Consider the following 17,031-nt stretch of genomic DNA (forward strand, 5'->3'; position numbering starts at 1 on the left):
TATGTGCATTCATGTGGGTGGCATTCATCATAATAAAATCATGCAATAATATTAAGAATCAATTAAAACAACATTCGTGCTGCTGACGCTATTGGCCGCAGCTGCGAGGTGTGACCTCTGGTGGCCAGCAGCTGTAAGTGCGGAGGTCTCTACACAGGACTGTGCTGTGGATGGAAGGCATTGGACAGAGCAGTGTGGGAGGACGCAGTGTGATCATGCAGCTAAAACCCGTGAGGAATGAAAGCAAACAAGCTGGCTAGACAACAAGGCAGGCTTGTGGATGTGCCGAGAGCATCAGTGAGAGTGTAAATCCTGTACATGAGTTTAATAAGACGCACCTGAGCTTGTTACAAACTGTGGCTAATCAAGCGTGTATTAACACCTGGAACAGGTGAAAGTGCTCTGCAATAGGAGGTCCCGGATCCAGGGTCCTGATTCATGAAATGGTCCTGATGCAGTACTGTGTAATATGTGTTACCTGATCATAATGATCATTAATGACACTGAGGAACAGGGCACAGGATTCATACACCTGTAATTCCCATTCGCACAGCACTCTAGCAGTCCCATTTAGAGACTTAGTGTTTCTGATCAGCAATCCCAACAACCCAATCAGTATCCTGCACAGCTGATTAGAGAGACCCAAGGAGAGGAAGACCAGCATAATAAGCCATGGTAAAGTCAAGGTCAAACTTAATATATAATTATCATTAACTTGGACTGTTCCTTTGAGCAAATCGTGGAGCCTGACAAATGCTTTTTTACAGATTTTACATTAGAAACATTTCTGTCCAGTAGTAACAAAGTGATACAATTATAGCAACTTTCCTTAAAAGAAATCAGCTGAAGGAAGAGATTCTGCTCAACGCTGTGAACCCAGGACTGGGTGCAGGAGCTGCAGGTTTGGAGCCCTGATCACAGGTCCTGTGTATTGAGCCCTGGCTCTCTTTATTTGTACATGGCGTTGAAAGCCCTGCCGATGATCAGTCTGCGGACCTCGCTGGTCCCGGCTCCGATCTCGTACAGCTTGGCATCGCGCAGGAAGCGCCCCATCGGGTAGTCATTGATGTAGCCGTTCCCACCTGGGACAAGAGGGGAGGAGAACAATTAGGAAGTATATTACAACCAATCACAGGCCGAGTCACAGCTTCTCAAAAAAACAAACATGACATCACTACGACAAACCATGGAAACTACCGCAGAAGAGAGCAATGAAAGAAAAGCGAAACAAGTTCCTGAGAAGGCGGATGTATTTGAGGTATTTTGTCCCGGAGGTAGCGGTGTCTAACAGCGATGATTTGTTTAAGGGCAGCGATCTCGCAGGTAAAGATTCTGAAGGCCTTGTTGTTTACTAGTATGCTAACCTCCTCGTGCACGACACTTCAAAAGAAACGAGAGCACAATGAACCTGCCTGTGATGCTGACTCAACACAAGAGCACAAGAGCAGTCTGGGAACGAGAAGAAGCCTGTCAAGGCTGGTCCCTTCATATAAAGATGGACGGGACGCCCCTCAAGGCTGGTCCCTTCATATAGAGATGGACGGGACGCCCCTCAAGGCTGGTCCCTTCATATAAAGATGGACGGGACGCCCCTCAAGGCTGGTCCCTTCATATAAAGATGGACGGGACGCCCCTCAAGGCTGGTCCCTTCATATAAAGATGGACGGGACACCCCTCAAGGCTGGTCCCTTCATATAAAGATGGACGGGACGCCCCTCAAGGCTTGTCCCTTCATATAAAGATGGACGGGACGCCCCTCAAGGCTGGTCCCTTCATATAAAGATGGACGGGACGCCCCTCAAGGCTTGTCCCTTCATATAAAGATGGACGGGACGCCCCTCAAGGCTGGTCCCTTCATATAAAGATGGACGGGACGCCCCTCAAGGCTGGTCCCTTCATATAAAGATGGACGGGACGCTCCTCAAGGCTTGTCCCTTCATATAAAGATGGACGGGACGCTCCTCAAGGCTGGTCCCTTCATATAAAGATGGACGGGACGCCCCTCAAGGCTGCTCCTTCATATAAAGATGGACGGCTCTCAATATGTTCCCAGATTCTGATACTCTTCATATAATTTAGGGTTACGAATCGTATTAGGACTGTCAACGCGTTTGATGCTTTTAAATAAATAAATAGATATTAGCAGCCACTTACCGAGACACTGAATTCCATCAAGTGCTACTTGAGTTGCTGTTTCTGCAGCGTACAGAATCACTCCAGCACAGTCCTGTGGGGACAAACAGAGAAGTGATCCTGTTTCTCTATTGCACTGTCTACATTAAACCACACTGTAACAGAGCCCCCAACTCTCCCTCAATCTGTACCCCTCTATACTGTAACAGAGCCCCCAACTCTCCCTCAATCTGTACCCCTCTATACTGTAACAGAGCCCCCAACTCTCCCTCAATCTGTACCCCTCTATACTGTAACAGAGCCCCCAACTCTCCCTCAATCTGTACCCCTCTATACTGTAACAGAGCCCCCAACTCTCCCTCAATCTGTACCCCTCTATACTGTAACACAGCCCCCGACTCTCCCTCAATCTGTACCCCTCTATACTGTAACAGAGCCCCCAACTCTCCCTCAATCTGTACCCCTCTATACTGTAACAGAGCCCCTCCTCCCCTGTGTGTACCCCTCTTTGTTATCGGGGTCTCACCTTGGAGCTGAAGTGCCCCCTGTCGCAGGCTCGCGCCACGTTGTACACATACTGTCTGCAAGAGCTGAGGCGGGTGTACATGTCAGCCATCTTCCCTTGTAACAGCTGGGACAGCAAAACAGAAGAATGAACACATTGTAGAGAATCAATACAGCGTACAGCACGCCAGCACACAGCGGAGATCAGCATGAACACAGCACGCCAGCACACAGCGGAGATCAGCATGAACACAGCACGCCAGCACACAGCGGAGATCAGCATGAACACAGCGGAGATCAGCATGAACACAGCACGCCAGCACACAGCGGAGATCAGCATGAACACAGCGTACAGCACACAGCGGAGATCAGCATGAACACAGCGGAGATCAGCATGAACACAGCGGAGATCAGCATGAACACAGCGGAGATCAGCATGAACACAGCACGCCAGCACACAGCACGCCAGCACACAGCGGAGATCAGCATGAACACAGCACGCCAGCACACAGCACGCCAGCACACAGCGGAGATCAGCATGAACACAGCACGCCAGCACACAGCGGAGATCAGCATGAACACAGCACGCCAGCACACAGCGGAGATCTGCATGAACACAGCACGCCAGCACACAGCGGAGATCAGCATGAACACAGCGGAGATCAGCATGAACACAGCACGCCAGCACACAGCGGAGATCAGCATGAACACAGCGGAGATCAGCATGAACACAGCGTACAGCACGCCAGCACACAGCCTGTCCCAAACCCCCAGCGCTTCAGATCAGGTGAATGCACGTGCTGCCCTGTTCCCTTGCCCTGGATGCGTGGCTGCTCCTACCTGGAAGTGTCCGATCTTCTGCCCGAAAGCCTCTCTGACGTGCATGTAGGGGATGGAGTGATCCATGACCGCCTGCATGATCCTGAGAGGTAGAGGAAAATGACATTTTCAGCTATCTGCACCTCCCTCACCGAGCCCCGACCCCCACCCCCACCTCCCTCACCAACCCCCGAACCTCACCTCCCTCACCAACGCCCGAACCCCACCTCCCTCACCAACCCCCGAACCCCACATCCCTCACCAACCCCCGAACCCCACATCCATCACTGACCCCCACCTCTCTCAACAACCCCCGAACCCCACCTCCATCACCGAGCCCCGACCCCCACCTCTGTCACCGACCCCCACCTTCCTCACCGAGCCCCGACCCCCACCTCCCTCATCGACCCCCACCTCCCTCACCAAGCCCCGACCCCCACCTCCCTCACCAACCCCCGAACCCCACCTCCCTCATGAGACCCGACCCCCCTCACTGAACCTGGCCCGCCGAGCTGTTCTTTACCCTAGAGGTCCTGCTGACAGCACCAGCCTCTCCAGGTCCAGGCCACTCATCAGCACGTACACGCCTTTGTTCAGGTGACCCAACATGCTCTGCTCTGAAACAACAAGGCGTGCCGACACATTGTAGAGATGGGAATAAGACTCCCATTGCACAGCAATTTGATCCCTTCCTGGTTTTACTATGAGCTTAACAAGACACAACTGTGCTTGTTACCTAAACACTGGGGCTAATCAAGCTTGTAGTAAAACCTGGAGTGGGTGAAACTGCTATGCAATGGTAGTCTTATTTCCATCCCTGCATGGGAAAACATTCAGAAGCCACAACACTTCAGTGTGCAAAATGAAAGGCGAAGCAGTAAATTCCACTACATGCATTGTTTTGCTGCCCTGCTACCTTTTTGGAAAGTTTTGTGAAGTATTGCAATACTGTTTTTTTTAAGGTTTAGGTGCCTGAGTTCAGAAGCTGTTCTTCAGTTCCAGTTGCCAGGCACAGACATGTATTCTTATAGAGGCTTCCTCATGTTACTGAGCACAGGGAGTTAACCCCTTCCTCACCGGGCACTTTGCAGTCCTCAAAGATCAGCTCACAGGTGCTGGAGCCCCTCATTCCCAGCTTGTCCAGCTTCTGAGCTGTGCTGAACCCTGACATTCCCTGTGGGAAGGAAATACAGGACAACGCTGGAAAACTGTGTGTGTGGACAACCTGTCTCGGCCTGCATCTGTCCTGCACTTCATTTCAATGACCTTTGACCTCATTCCACACACAGAGACGTCCCTCATAATCTTATATAGGTTCAAACTGTAAAGAATTAGCAACGCAATCGGAAAGGAGGCAAGCAGCCTGTGATACAAGCTTTGAGAAGATGAGGTGAACGTTCAGGCAGTCCCCCGGTCCACTGTGAAGAGCGTGGCAGGCAGGCAGACACATGGACATCACCAGTGCCTAAGCAGTACCATTTTCTATGTGGACACCCAAAATTGTAGTGCTACAGGGCTGCAGTTCCCCCCAGTCCCTCCCAGTGCCCACCTTCTCCAGGATGAAGGCTGTGATCCCCTGTGCGTTGGCGGACGGCTCTGTCTTGGCGTAAACGATCAGAACATCTGCCTCCGGCCCGTTCGTGATCCAGAACTTATTACCATTCAGCACATAGTGATCCCCTGGAGAGCACAGACACATTCAATACACAGGGCCCAGTGGAGGGGGGGCTGAGAACACAGACACATTCAATACAGTCTAGTGTAGAGAACTCAGTGCTGTATCGGGGATCTGAGAGCCAGCTAATTCAATACAGTCTAGTATAGAGAACTCAGTGCTGTACCAGGGATCTGAGAGCCAGCTAATTCAATACAGTCTAGTGTAGAGAACTCAGTGCTGTACCAGGGATCTGAGAGCTTGCCAATTAACACAGTGAGCCCCACTCACCTTTCTTCACTGCTTTCAGTTTCATAGAGACAACGTCAGAGCCCGCATTGGGCTCGCTCATAGCCAGGGCACCCACATGCTCTCCACTCAGGAGCTGGGAAAAAAGAAAGAAGATAGTAAATCAGAACTGAATGAGGTCTCTGTGTGTGCAGTAACCCTGTCTGTGTGTGTGTGTGTGTGTGTGTGTGTGTCTCTCACCTTGGGCAGGTACTTCTCTTTCTGGGCCTGGCTGCCGTGTGTGTGTGTGTGTGTGTGTGTGTCTCACCTTGGGCAGGTACTTCTGTTTCTGGGCCTGGCTGCCGTGTGTGTGTGTGTGTGTGTGTGTGTCTCACCTTGGGCAGGTACTTCTCTTTCTGGGCCTGGCTGCCGTGTGTGTGTGTGTGTGTGTGTGTGTGTGTGTGTGTGTCTCTCACCTTGGGCAGGTACTTCTCTTTCTGGGCCTGGCTGCCGTGTGTGTGTGTGTGTGTGTGTGTGTGTGTGTGTGTGTGTGTGTGTGTCACCTTGGGCAGGTACTTCTCTTTCTGGGCCTGGCTGCCGTGTGTGTGTGTGTGTGTGTGTGTGTGTGCGTGCGTGCGTGCGTGCGTGCGTGTGTGTGTGTGTCTCACCTTGGGCAGGTACTTCTCTTTCTGGGCCTGGCTGCCGTTGCGCACCAGCTGGTTGACACACAGGTTGGAGTGCGCCCCGTAGCTGAGCCCCACCGCGGCAGAGACGCGGGAGATCTCCTCCATCACGATCACGTGATCCAGGTAGCCCATCGCAGAGCCGCCGAACTCCGCTGGGGACAGCAAGGTCACAACACAAGCGTAATACACCCCTAAACACAGCTTTAACTCTTACCTCACGTTAGCATTCAATACCTCATCACTCGCTGCACTCCCATTTCTGCTGATTTCATCACCTGACCTGTTCCCCCATAACACAGGGTGTTCCTAATAAAGTGGCCACAACATTGTCACTCACCGGGAGCGGTTATTCCAAGGACTCCAAGATCACCAAGCTTCTTCCAAAACTCCTGAGAGTGAGAAAGAGAGAAGAGAGGGAGGGAGAGGAGAAGAGAGAGAGGGAGAGAGGGGGAGAGAGGGAGAGGGGAAGAGGGAGAGGGAGAGGGAGGAGAGGGAGAGGGAGAGGGGAAGAGAGAGAGAGAGAGGGAGGGAGAGGGGAAGAGGGACAGACAGAGAGAGGAGAGGGAGAGGGGAAGAGAGAGAGAGAGGGAGAGGGAGAGGAGGAGAGAGAGGGAGAGGGGAAGAGGGAGAAAATTGCAATACTTCAATGATCCAAACTGCAGTTTTACTAAAGCCAACAAAACACCCAGATGAGTGTAGCAGACTGCACTGCATGGTGTTCGTTCTCTTTCCAGTGCTCCAGCTGGCACTGCACACGCAGCAGTGCCAGCAGACAGAGAGGCGAGTTTAACCAGCGCAGCTCACCCTCATCTCTCTGAACTCGTTGTTCTTGTCGATCTCCTGGGCTTTGGGCGCCAGCTGCTCCTGACAGAATCTGTGGATGGTTTGTCTGAGCTGCACGAAGATGACACAACAGGAAACAGATTTAATGAGCAACACATTTATACTGGAACACACTGGAGCATTTGTAAACGTTCACAATCAGATCTCTCCAATGAGATTGCTGTTACTTGTGTTTTTAGGAATCACATGTGTGTGTGCGTGTGTGCGTGCGTGTGTGTGTGTGTGTGTGTGTGTGTGTGTGTGCGTGCGTGTGCGCGTGTGTGTGTGTGTGTGTGTGTGCGTGCGTGTGCGTGTGTGCATGCGTGCGTGTGTGCGTCTCACACTAGACCTGCATACAATCCTGGGTTTCAGAAGATCTCTCTAATTATTATTGAAATAATCTGCTGCCAAGAATTTCAGCATCTCCTGCTAACGGCAAACCAGACTGAGGTGAGACTTCTTCCTGCTGTGATAACTGTGATCAGCTCAGAGCACAATTAGCAGGGGCTTGGCTGCTCAGACTCTTTACTTAAACACGGGTTCAAGGCTAGTGTGACTTTCTAACCCTGAATAAATGTGAACAAAAAAAAACAACATTTTCCATACACCTGCAGTATAAACAAACACCAAGGCTAATGTATTTAACAAGCACAGAATATCAAAAATATCAATGTGAGATATTGAAAACAATCATTCAAAAAGACCAGCAGTACAGTAATCTGCAATCCTTTACCATTCGGAATGCACATACAGGCTCATAAACATTCTACAGGTGTCATTCTTTCCACACCTGGGGTTAAGAATTGAGACTGAAACACGTGACAATGAAGATCCTTGAACAAATTAGTTTTCTTTCTCAAGAAAGCTTTTTAAAAACTGCTAACTGATGCCTTCCAGTTGTAGCAGCTGATTGGATCCTAACCTTCACCAATAGCGGTGCTCACTGAAGAGGTCACGGTCAAGGTCAGGAACCTTTTGCTGAACTCAAAAACCGAGGTTGTGACATCACAGAGGGAGCAGCCAATCAGAAGTGGAAGCAGAATCCCACCCCTTATTACAAAGGATACACAATTCAGCCAGCCTTTAAACTGCACAGGGGTTCAGTGCGAGGGTTACGGTGCTGGGGGAAGACCGCGGATTTACACTACAGCTCATCGTTAAGATGCAGATGATCATTTGGTTCAGGAGAGCTGTGAACGGAGTGCCTAGATTAGCACGGCTGGTAATGTTAGTTACCGTCCTCTATACGGAAACATTAACGAATTGTTATTATTATTATTGCACATAATCCATGTGACCGCGTTGTGCTCCCTACACTCTCACAAATCACTGCTTTGCCGAGCGCTGTGCCCCGGCCTCTGCAGTCCGCTTCCCCGCTCCCTCGCTGCCCTTCGCCCCGGTTCCTTACCTGTATCTGTTCCTCGGTCAGTCCGTTCACAACGTCGTCTACCGGGACCGTGGAGCCAGCGCATCCGCGGCGCGTCACCGCCGCGCTCCTCAAGCCCACAAGCAGCGCTCTCCTGGCCGACAGCATTGCTGGGTTTGACTTTGAGTCTGGACACAGAAACGAGTTAACAAAGAGCATCAGCTGGAGAGATCGCGGGGCCGGGGATGGCGCTGGTACTGCTGGTCGCTTTCATAACTCGTATCTGCGCACTGATGCGAGTGGTATAGCCCAAGCGCCATCTTGGGAAGGTAAAATTAAACAGTTGTTCACACAGGACTAGATAATTAAAGATGTGAAATTTTATACATTCTGTTAAGGGAATACATTAACATTATATTTTATGTGATGTAGCGTGTGTTGAAATGCTTTGGCAACACTGGATCACTCCTGTCATGCTAATAAAGCCAGTTTGAATTTGATAACTTGTAATGTGATCTTTTATAATACGATACTTTGTACTGTGATATTTTGTAACAACTGTAAGTCGCCCTGGATAAGGGCGTCTGCTAAGAAATAAATAATAATAATAATAATAATAATAATAACCAGGGTTCTGCCAAAGCAGTTACAGGTATTTAAAAAAAATGCATGTTATTATACAAAGTATACAGTAATAAATACAATCAAACACAATACTATATCTGGACATATAGAGAGAGAGACGTATTCTCTCTCTCTCTCTCTCTCTCTCTCTCTCTCTCTCTCTCTCTCTCTCTCTCTCTCTCTCTCTCTCTCTCTCTCAGCCCTGGACCTGTCAAGGGAGGGCGGTGTTTCCGATCTCTAAACAGCAAGCCCCGATGGGATCCCGCTCAGCGTCTTTGCAATTAGCATCTACCAATTACCGATGTGAAATCACAAAACAAGCAAACAAATATATATATATATATATATATATATATAACACAATATCCTAAATAACAGGGATATGCCTTCACACTAGTGATGGAGCATCGGGCATCAGGCTACAATGAGCTCCAGAACATTATTAACCTGCCATAACACTGTCAATAGGATGGCCGGGACTAAACACCTGCCGTAACACTGTCAATGGAGTGTAGAGCAGGGTCACCACCGTGGCCAGCTGTTGTGAGTTTGAATTGACCAGGGAAGGATGACCATTGGTTTAATTGGAAGTCTGCTGGGAAATGACCTCCAGAATGGCAGCTCAGGAGACCACCTGATTGTGAGACTGCTGGCTTTCGAGATGCCCCCCCACATAAGCAAGTTAAATCCCTCCCCTAATCTCACCTGATTGTGAGACTGCTGGCTTTCAAGATGCCTCTCACATGAGCAAGTTAAATACCTCCCCTAATCTCACCTGATTGTGAGACTGCTGGCTTTCAAGATGCCCCCCACATAAGCAAATTAAATCCCTCCCCTAATCTCACCTGATTGTGAGACTGCTGGCTTTCGAGATGCCTCTCACATAAGCAAGTTAAATCCCTCCCCTAATCTCACCTGATTGTGAGACTGCTGTCTTTCGAGATGCCCCCCCCCCACATAAGCAAGTTAAATCCCTCCCCTAATCTCACCTGATTGTGAGACTGCTGGCTTTCAAGATGCCCCCCACATAAGCAAGTTAAATCCCTCCCCTAATCTCACCTGATAGCTGTGTTGACACGTTTATTTAGACTGACAATAATGTAAATCTTCGATGAGGTCTGTCAACATCTCTCCATTTTCTAAACATTAAAGGGTCTGGTTTAGTGCCCTCCCTTAATACATCTGTTTGTATCCATGGTGCGGTGTCTGTGGCACTCAGCTCTGTGCTGGGACAGTGACAAGCCTCTCTCTGTTTGTAGCCATGGTGCTGGGACAGTGACAAGCCTCTCTGTTTGTATCCATGGTGCGGTGTCTGTGGCACTCAGCTCTGTGCTGGGACAGTGACAAGCCTCTATCTGTTTGTAGCCATGGTGCTGGGACAGTGACAAGCCTCTCTCTGTTTGTATCCATGGTGCTGGGACAGTGACAAGCCTCTCTCTGTTTGTAGCCATGGTGCGGTGTCTGTGGCACTCAGCTCTGTGCTGGGACAGTGACAAGCCTCTCTGTTTGTAGCCATGGTGCTGGGACAGTGACAAGCCTCTCTCTGTTTGTAGCCATGGTGCTGGGACAGTGACAAGCCTCTCTCTGTTTGTATCCATGGTGCTGGGACAGTGACAAGCCTCTCTCTGTTTGTATCCATGGTGCTAGGACAGTGACAAGCCTCTCTGTTTGTAGCCATGGTGCTGGGACAGTGACAAGCCTCTCTCTGTTTGTAGCCATGGTGCTGGGACAGTGACAAGCCTCTCTCTGTTTGTAGCCATGGTGCTGGGACAGTGACAAGCCTCTCTCTGTTTGTACCCGTGGTGCTGGGACAGTGACAAGCCTCTCTCTGTTTGTACCCATGGTGCTGGGACAGTGACAAGCCTCTCTCTGTTTGTAGCCATGGTGCTGGGACAGTGACAAGCCTCTCTCTGTTTGTATCCATGGTGCTGGGACAGTGACAAGCCTCTCTGTTTGTATCCATGGTGCGGTGTCTGTGGCACTCAGCTCTGTGCTGGGACAGTGACAAGCCTCCCTCTGTTTGTAGCCATGGTGCTGGGACAGTGACAAGCCTCTCTCTGTTTGTAGCCATGGTGCTAGGACAGTGACAAGCCTCTCTCTGTTTGTAGCCATGGTGCTGGGACAGTGACAAGCCTCTCTCTGTTTGTAGCCATGGTGCTGGGACAGTGACAAGCCTCTCTCTGTTTGTACCCGTGGTGCTGGGACAGTGACAAGCCTCTCTCTGTTTGTAGCCATGGTGCTGGGACAGTGACAAGCCTCTCTCTGTTTGTATCCATGGTGCTGGGACAGTGACAAGCCTCTCTCTGTTTGTAGCCATGGTGCTGGGACAGTGACAAGCCTCTCTGTTTGTATCCATGGTGCGGTGTCTGTGGCACTCAGCTCTGTGCTGGGACAGTGACAAGCCTCTCTCTGTTTGTAGCCATGGTGCTGGGACAGTGACAAGCCTCTCTCTGTTTGTAGCCATGGTGCTGGGACAGTGACAAGCCTCTCTCTGTTTGTATCCATGGTGCTGGGACAGTGACAAGCCTCTCTCTGTTTGTATCCATGGTGCTGGGACAGTGACAAGCCTCTCTCTGTTTGTATCCATGGTGCTGGGACAGTGACAAGCCTCTCTCTGTTTGTAGCCATGGTGCTGGGACAGTGACAAGCCTCTCTCTGTTTGTAGCCATGGTGCTGGGACAGTGACAAGCCCCTCTCTGCTTGTATCCATGGTGCTGGGACAGTGACAAGCCTCTCTCTGTTTGTACCCATGGTGCTGGGACAGTGACAAGCCTCTCTCTGCTTGTATCCATGGTGCTGGGACAGTGACAAGCCTCTCTCTGTTTGTAGCCATGGTGCTGGGACAGTGACAAGCCTCTCTCTGTTTGTATCCATGGTGCTGGGACAGTGACAAGCCCCTCTCTGCTTGTAGCCATGGTGCTGGGACAGTGACAAGCCCCTCTCTGCTTGTATCCATGGTGCTGGGACAGTGACAAGCCTCTCTCTGTTTGTATCCATGGTGCTGGGACAGTGACAAGCCCCTCTCTGCTTGTATCCATGGTGCTGGGACAGTGACAAGCCTCTCTCTGCTTGTATCCATGGTGCTGGGACAGTGACAAGCCCCTCTCTGCTTGTATCCATGGTGCTGGGACAGTGACAAGCCCCTCTCTGCTTGTATCCATGGTGCTGGGACAGTGACAAGCCTCTCTCTGTTTGTAGCCATGGTGCTGGGACAGTGACAAGCCTCTCTCTGTTTGTATCCATGGTGCTGGGACAGTGACAAGCCTCTCTCTGTTTGTATCCATGGTGCTGGGACAGTGACAAGCCTCTCTCTGTTTGTATCCATGGTGCTGGGACAGTGACAAGCCCCTCTCTGCTTGTATCCATGGTGCTGGGACAGTGACAAGCCTCTCTCTGCTTGTATCCATGGTGCTGGGACAGTGACAAGCCCCTCTCTGCTTGTATCCATGGTGCTGGGACAGTGACAAGCCCCTCTCTGCTTGTATCCATGGTGCTGGGACAGTGACAAGCCTCTCTCTGTTTGTAGCCATGGTGCTGGGACAGTGACAAGCCTCTCTCTGTTTGTATCCATGGTGCTGGGACAGTGACAAGCCTCTCTCTGTTTGTATCCATGGTGCTGGGACAGTGACAAGCCTCTCTCTGTTTGTAGCCATGGTGCTGGGACAGTGACAAGCCTCTCTCTGTTTGTAGCCATGGTGCTGGGACAGTGACAAGCCTCTCTCTGTTTGTATCCATGGTGCTGGGACAGTGACAAGCCTCTCTCTGTTTGTAGCCATGGTGCTGGGACAGTGACAAGCCTCTCTCTGTTTGTATCCATGGTGCTGGGACAGTGACAAGCCTCTCTCTGCTTGTATCCATGGTGCTGGGACAGTGACAAGCCTCTCTCTGTTTGTAGCCATGGTGCTGGGACAGTGACAAGCCTCTCTCTGTTTGTATCCATGGTGCTGGGACAGTGACAAACCTCTCTCTGTTTGTAGCCATGGTGCTGGGACAGTGACAAGCCCCTCTCTGCTTGTATCCATGGTGCTGGGACAGTGACAAGCCTCTCTCTGTTTGTAGCCATGGTGCTGGGACAGTGACAAGCCTCTCTCTGTTTGTATCCATGGTGCTGGGACAGTGACAAGCCTCTCTGTTTGTATCCATGGTGCGGTGTCTGTGGCACTCAGCTCTGTGCTGGGACAGTGACAAGCCTCTCTCTGTTTGTACCCATGGTGCTGGGACAGTGCCTATGGATGTTCCTGCTGAGATCACTGTTGGCTATACCTTCTAGTGTGGCAAATAAAACATCAAAAAACAAAGAAGCAGAACTCCACTCTTTAAATAAAGCTTTGAGGCCCGTCCTCGCACAGGGAAGTGTTAGTGTGCTTTATAAAAGCAGCTACGAGATGAAATGAATCGGAAGGAGGGCTTGGCTTGTCCGAGTCATGTTAGAAGCGCTTCACTTACACGTGTGGATATAAATAATACTGCACGCTAGCTCTAGAAACCCTGTCATGTGTTACACGCCGTTCCCCTTTGATGAGAAGCCTCATTTCCCAATCACCGTACCAGCACCTTCATTAAACCTGACACTAATTAGAACAATCTCGTTAAAATCTTTACACATGCAGTACTGGGAATCGGCTTTTGCCTCTGTCAGTGGAAAAAATCAACCCCAGTGGCACAGAAGGTGCAATGCTATGTGCAGCACAGGAAACCTTACAGCCTTAAGTGTGCCTGAACCTGAAGCACAGACTGGCACTGGGCAGCAGCGAGGATCGCCCTCACATTCCTACCCAAGGGCTGTGTGGTGACATGAAGACATCGCCACGGCCTTCTTTAAACCCATGTGCTTCCTTTCACATCATTGTATATTCACAATATGGCACAGCGGGCTGCGTTGCCAGCGTGCATGACTGGCGTTCGGTAAACCCGTGTATCAGGAAGGGTAGTCCCTATGGTGCTCACAGTGACGTGGGAGGGTAGTGTCGCGAGAGCCATCGTAATGGCAAGCAGCAGACCCCAGCAGATTGCACAGTACAGGCAGTAGTGCAGGCGAGGGTAACTGCGGGTATACTGAGTTTACCACCCTTCTCATTTCAGGAATAAAGGGCTCACACGCTCTCCTGCGACAAGCAAATATCAAGGGTTAAAGCCGACACATCCTCCAGTGTATTATATAAAGCGACTCTGTGAATTTAATGATGGGCAGAATCCCTTCTGATTGAAGTTCAACCCACAATTCTGCACGGCCCCCACAAGTGACACGTGGGTAATCGACTGGGCATTGGTACCTTCTGCTCCGGTACCATGCCACTGCCCGGCCTGGAGCACCCCAAAGGGCGCTTTACCCACTTCTGTTTTTACCCCTGGAGTACATGCATTGAGATCTCTGTCAGCCTCACTCCACCAGCACGGATACCGGGAGCGCAGACTGCTGTGGTGTCTGAAAACACGACAGAACCCTGACATGAGGACTCACACAATGCTGTAAATAACAAAGACACCATACAACACTCTTCTTCTTCCTCATATGTTTTCTGCTTTATGTTATAGTTAGGCTAGCGTAGCAGATATGTGCGCAAACCTAAAAAGTGCTCTATTGTCTTTAAAAAAAAAAAAAAACATCATGCCTCATTTAACTGTACATCTGGAAAAATTCTGATCGTCCCTAATGAGAACAATTACAGAGCCCCCCCCCCCCCCACCTTTCAGTTTTTTTACTTAACGAACACAACAGCCAATCAGCGAAGCATCCAGCCAACCCTTCACAGCTCCCCGGGGCTCCAAGGGGATGTCAACAAACTCTGGCCCCTTTAGTGAAGAAGGCTTAAAGAGGGAGTCATTTCCTCCTGTTCCTGCTAACAAACTTGTCACTGCTTATTTCAACTTGAATGGACACCGTCTCCATGGAGAACCAGGGAAGGGGGGGGGGGGGGGGGTTGTACACTATAAGAAAGTCCTGACTCCGCTCCTCTCTCCTCTCTCCTCTCTCCCGCTCCCTCTTGTGCTCAGATGGAACCCGCAGTGATAGCTCTCTTCGTGTGCAGGTCTCTGGTGTGTGTGTTGGGGATCATAGGGAATGGTGCTCTGCTGGTGTCCGTGCTGAAGCAGTCCGGCTTCAAGACCTTTGAGATCTTCCTGGCGGGCATGGCTTCTTCCAACCTGGTGGAGAGCTTCCTGGTGGACATGCCGGACCTCCTCACCGAGCTGGCTGGGCTGAGACCAGAGCGCTGGTTCTGCAAGGTTTTGAAGCTCATGTCTGGCGTGGGGGAGACCGGCAGCATCCTCTTCACCCTGCTCATCTGCGTCTTCCGGTACCAGAAGCTGAGGGACGCGGCCACGCGGGTCAGCCTGCCCACCATGCTGGACCGGGTCAGGAACGCCTGGCTCCTGAGCGCTGTCAGCTGGGTGGTGGCATTCTCCTTCAGCCTGCCCTCCGCCCTCATGGAGCTGCCCAAGGAGGATCAGTTCGTCTCCTACGGCCAGGGGAACGAGACCGACTCCCGCGCATGCTCCTCGGACCTCTTTGACTGCCCCCTGCTGGACTGCTCGCTCGGACGCCAGGTCTACAAGATGGCCTACATGCTCCTGCTCAACGGCCTGCCCCTTGTCATCGTCCTGGTCTGCAGCTTCCTCATGGTGAAGGTTCTGTACCACAACCACAAGGCCCTGTCAGACCAGCCCCCTGCCCCCGGCTCCGAGCCCCGGCCTGGGCGCCCCGGCAGGCAGGCTGCTTTCCAGAGGAGCACCCGGGCCGTGCTGGCAGCCCTCTTCATCTTCCAGCTGGCCTGGATCTTGCACCTGGTGTTCCAGTTTGCACTGGACTCCCAGGAGTTCCCCTACTGGTCCCACGCTGATTTCTTCCTCTCTGCCTCCTACTCCACCGCCAGCCCCTACATCTACGCCATCGGAAACAACCTCTTCAGACTCAAGAGCTGCTTTTAACCTTCCTTTCTTTCTTTCTTTCCTTTTTTCTTCCTTTCTTCCTTTCTTTCCTTCTTCCTTTCCTTCTTCCTTTCTTTTTTCCTTTAGTTCTTTCTTTCTTTTTCCTGGCTGGAGTTTTCACACCAGGTTGGCTGGACAATGTACCCATTTTACTGTAGTACTGATGTTTTTACTACAGCATACCGCAATAAATGGTTATATTTAGTCCAGAATAATGCTGTAAACCATAGTAACCATAGCAAATACTGTTTAATTCTATAATACTGTTGGTACTATCCCAGAAATTTCTGTTTTAATAAGTAGTGCAACCGGAACAAAATGGTGTTGTTCAATAACTAATGAATAATAACTTTGATTTTTGTTCTAAATTGACACTGCATTACCCCCTGACACAAGCACATCACACGAGTGGCCAGGGTGCAGTGCACATCTCAGACACTAGAGGCCGCCAAGGTCTACAGTCAACTCGGTTCTGCTAGAATGCTGTTATTCTAAGGCAGAGAGGCTGAATTTGAAGAATGCATTATCAAAACACGTCATTCTTAACTGTAAGGGGTATCAGTTCTATATATTCTGCTGTCCTAACCCTTATCAACCCGCCTGTGATGAATATTAATAACTCTAATGCACTTTTTGAAAACAGGCCCTGCCACTTTAAATCCTGCTGTAAATGTCCTGGCAGTAGAGTTAGTATGCGCGCCAGTTAGAGCGTGTGCATTGAGCCTGTGTGTCATACACGACGTGCTGGTCCTTGTCTGGGATGTTACCTTGTGCTAGATTGTTTCTAGGGAGTGTTTATGTGCTTCAGTGTCTGTATACTCTACTGACTGGCTGTCCAGTAACAGTAAGGAAATAAAATGATTCGGATTCATTCAACTGGGGACTCTCTGCGTTACTGAGAGTGAAGACCAAGCCACCCACCCTCCCCTGTATCTGTCTGGGGCTGTTAATCAGAGGGTCAGGGCACAAGGCCGGGCGATGAAGGCTTGCAGAACATTTCGTGAAAGGTGATCTTGGTGGATATAGGGTTGCGTAGCCAATAGGTTTAGTGCAGAGGGCTGAGCGTCGCCCCTAGAATTCTGTCAATGTGAAAGGCTTTGTCCTGCTGCAGATCCTAGCATGCACACAGCTCACAGCTCACAGCATGCGTGTGACAGGGAGAGCTGATGCAGTGGGACTCAAACAAGCTCAGCCATGTTGAACACAGACGATGGGGTGGGGAGTGTTCGAATGCAATGTCCAGTGATCTCCTTCCTACACTACATCCC

At 50.6% G+C, this 17,031-nt stretch overlaps 2 protein-coding genes across 2 annotated transcripts; one reads left to right on the plus strand and one right to left on the minus strand.

Annotated features, from left to right (window-relative positions):
- Window positions 1-687: 687 nt before the first annotated feature.
- Window positions 688-8,491, minus strand: LOC131697638 (isovaleryl-CoA dehydrogenase, mitochondrial-like). The gene is made up of 12 exons (XM_058988064.1): window positions 8,255-8,491; window positions 6,829-6,918; window positions 6,362-6,413; window positions 6,007-6,176; window positions 5,402-5,495; window positions 5,006-5,136; window positions 4,534-4,630; window positions 3,980-4,073; window positions 3,478-3,559; window positions 2,660-2,764; window positions 2,155-2,227; window positions 688-1,082 (listed from the first exon to the last, which is right to left on the minus strand). Exons 1-12 carry the CDS (start codon window positions 8,429-8,431, stop codon window positions 949-951), a joined length of 1,299 nt encoding a protein of 432 aa, XP_058844047.1. The 5' UTR covers window positions 8,432-8,491; the 3' UTR covers window positions 688-948.
- Window positions 8,492-14,745: 6,254 nt separating this feature from the next.
- LOC117422560 (uncharacterized) lies at window positions 14,746-16,803 on the plus strand. The gene has a single exon (XM_034037706.3). The coding sequence runs from the start codon at window positions 14,831-14,833 to the stop codon at window positions 15,761-15,763; it is 933 nt and encodes a 310-aa protein (XP_033893597.3). The 5' UTR covers window positions 14,746-14,830; the 3' UTR covers window positions 15,764-16,803.
- Window positions 16,804-17,031: the final 228 nt, after the last annotated feature.

Source organism: Acipenser ruthenus, chromosome 15 (genome assembly GCF_902713425.1).
Source record: "Acipenser ruthenus chromosome 15, fAciRut3.2 maternal haplotype, whole genome shotgun sequence".
NCBI lineage: Eukaryota > Metazoa > Chordata > Actinopteri > Acipenseriformes > Acipenseridae > Acipenser > Acipenser ruthenus.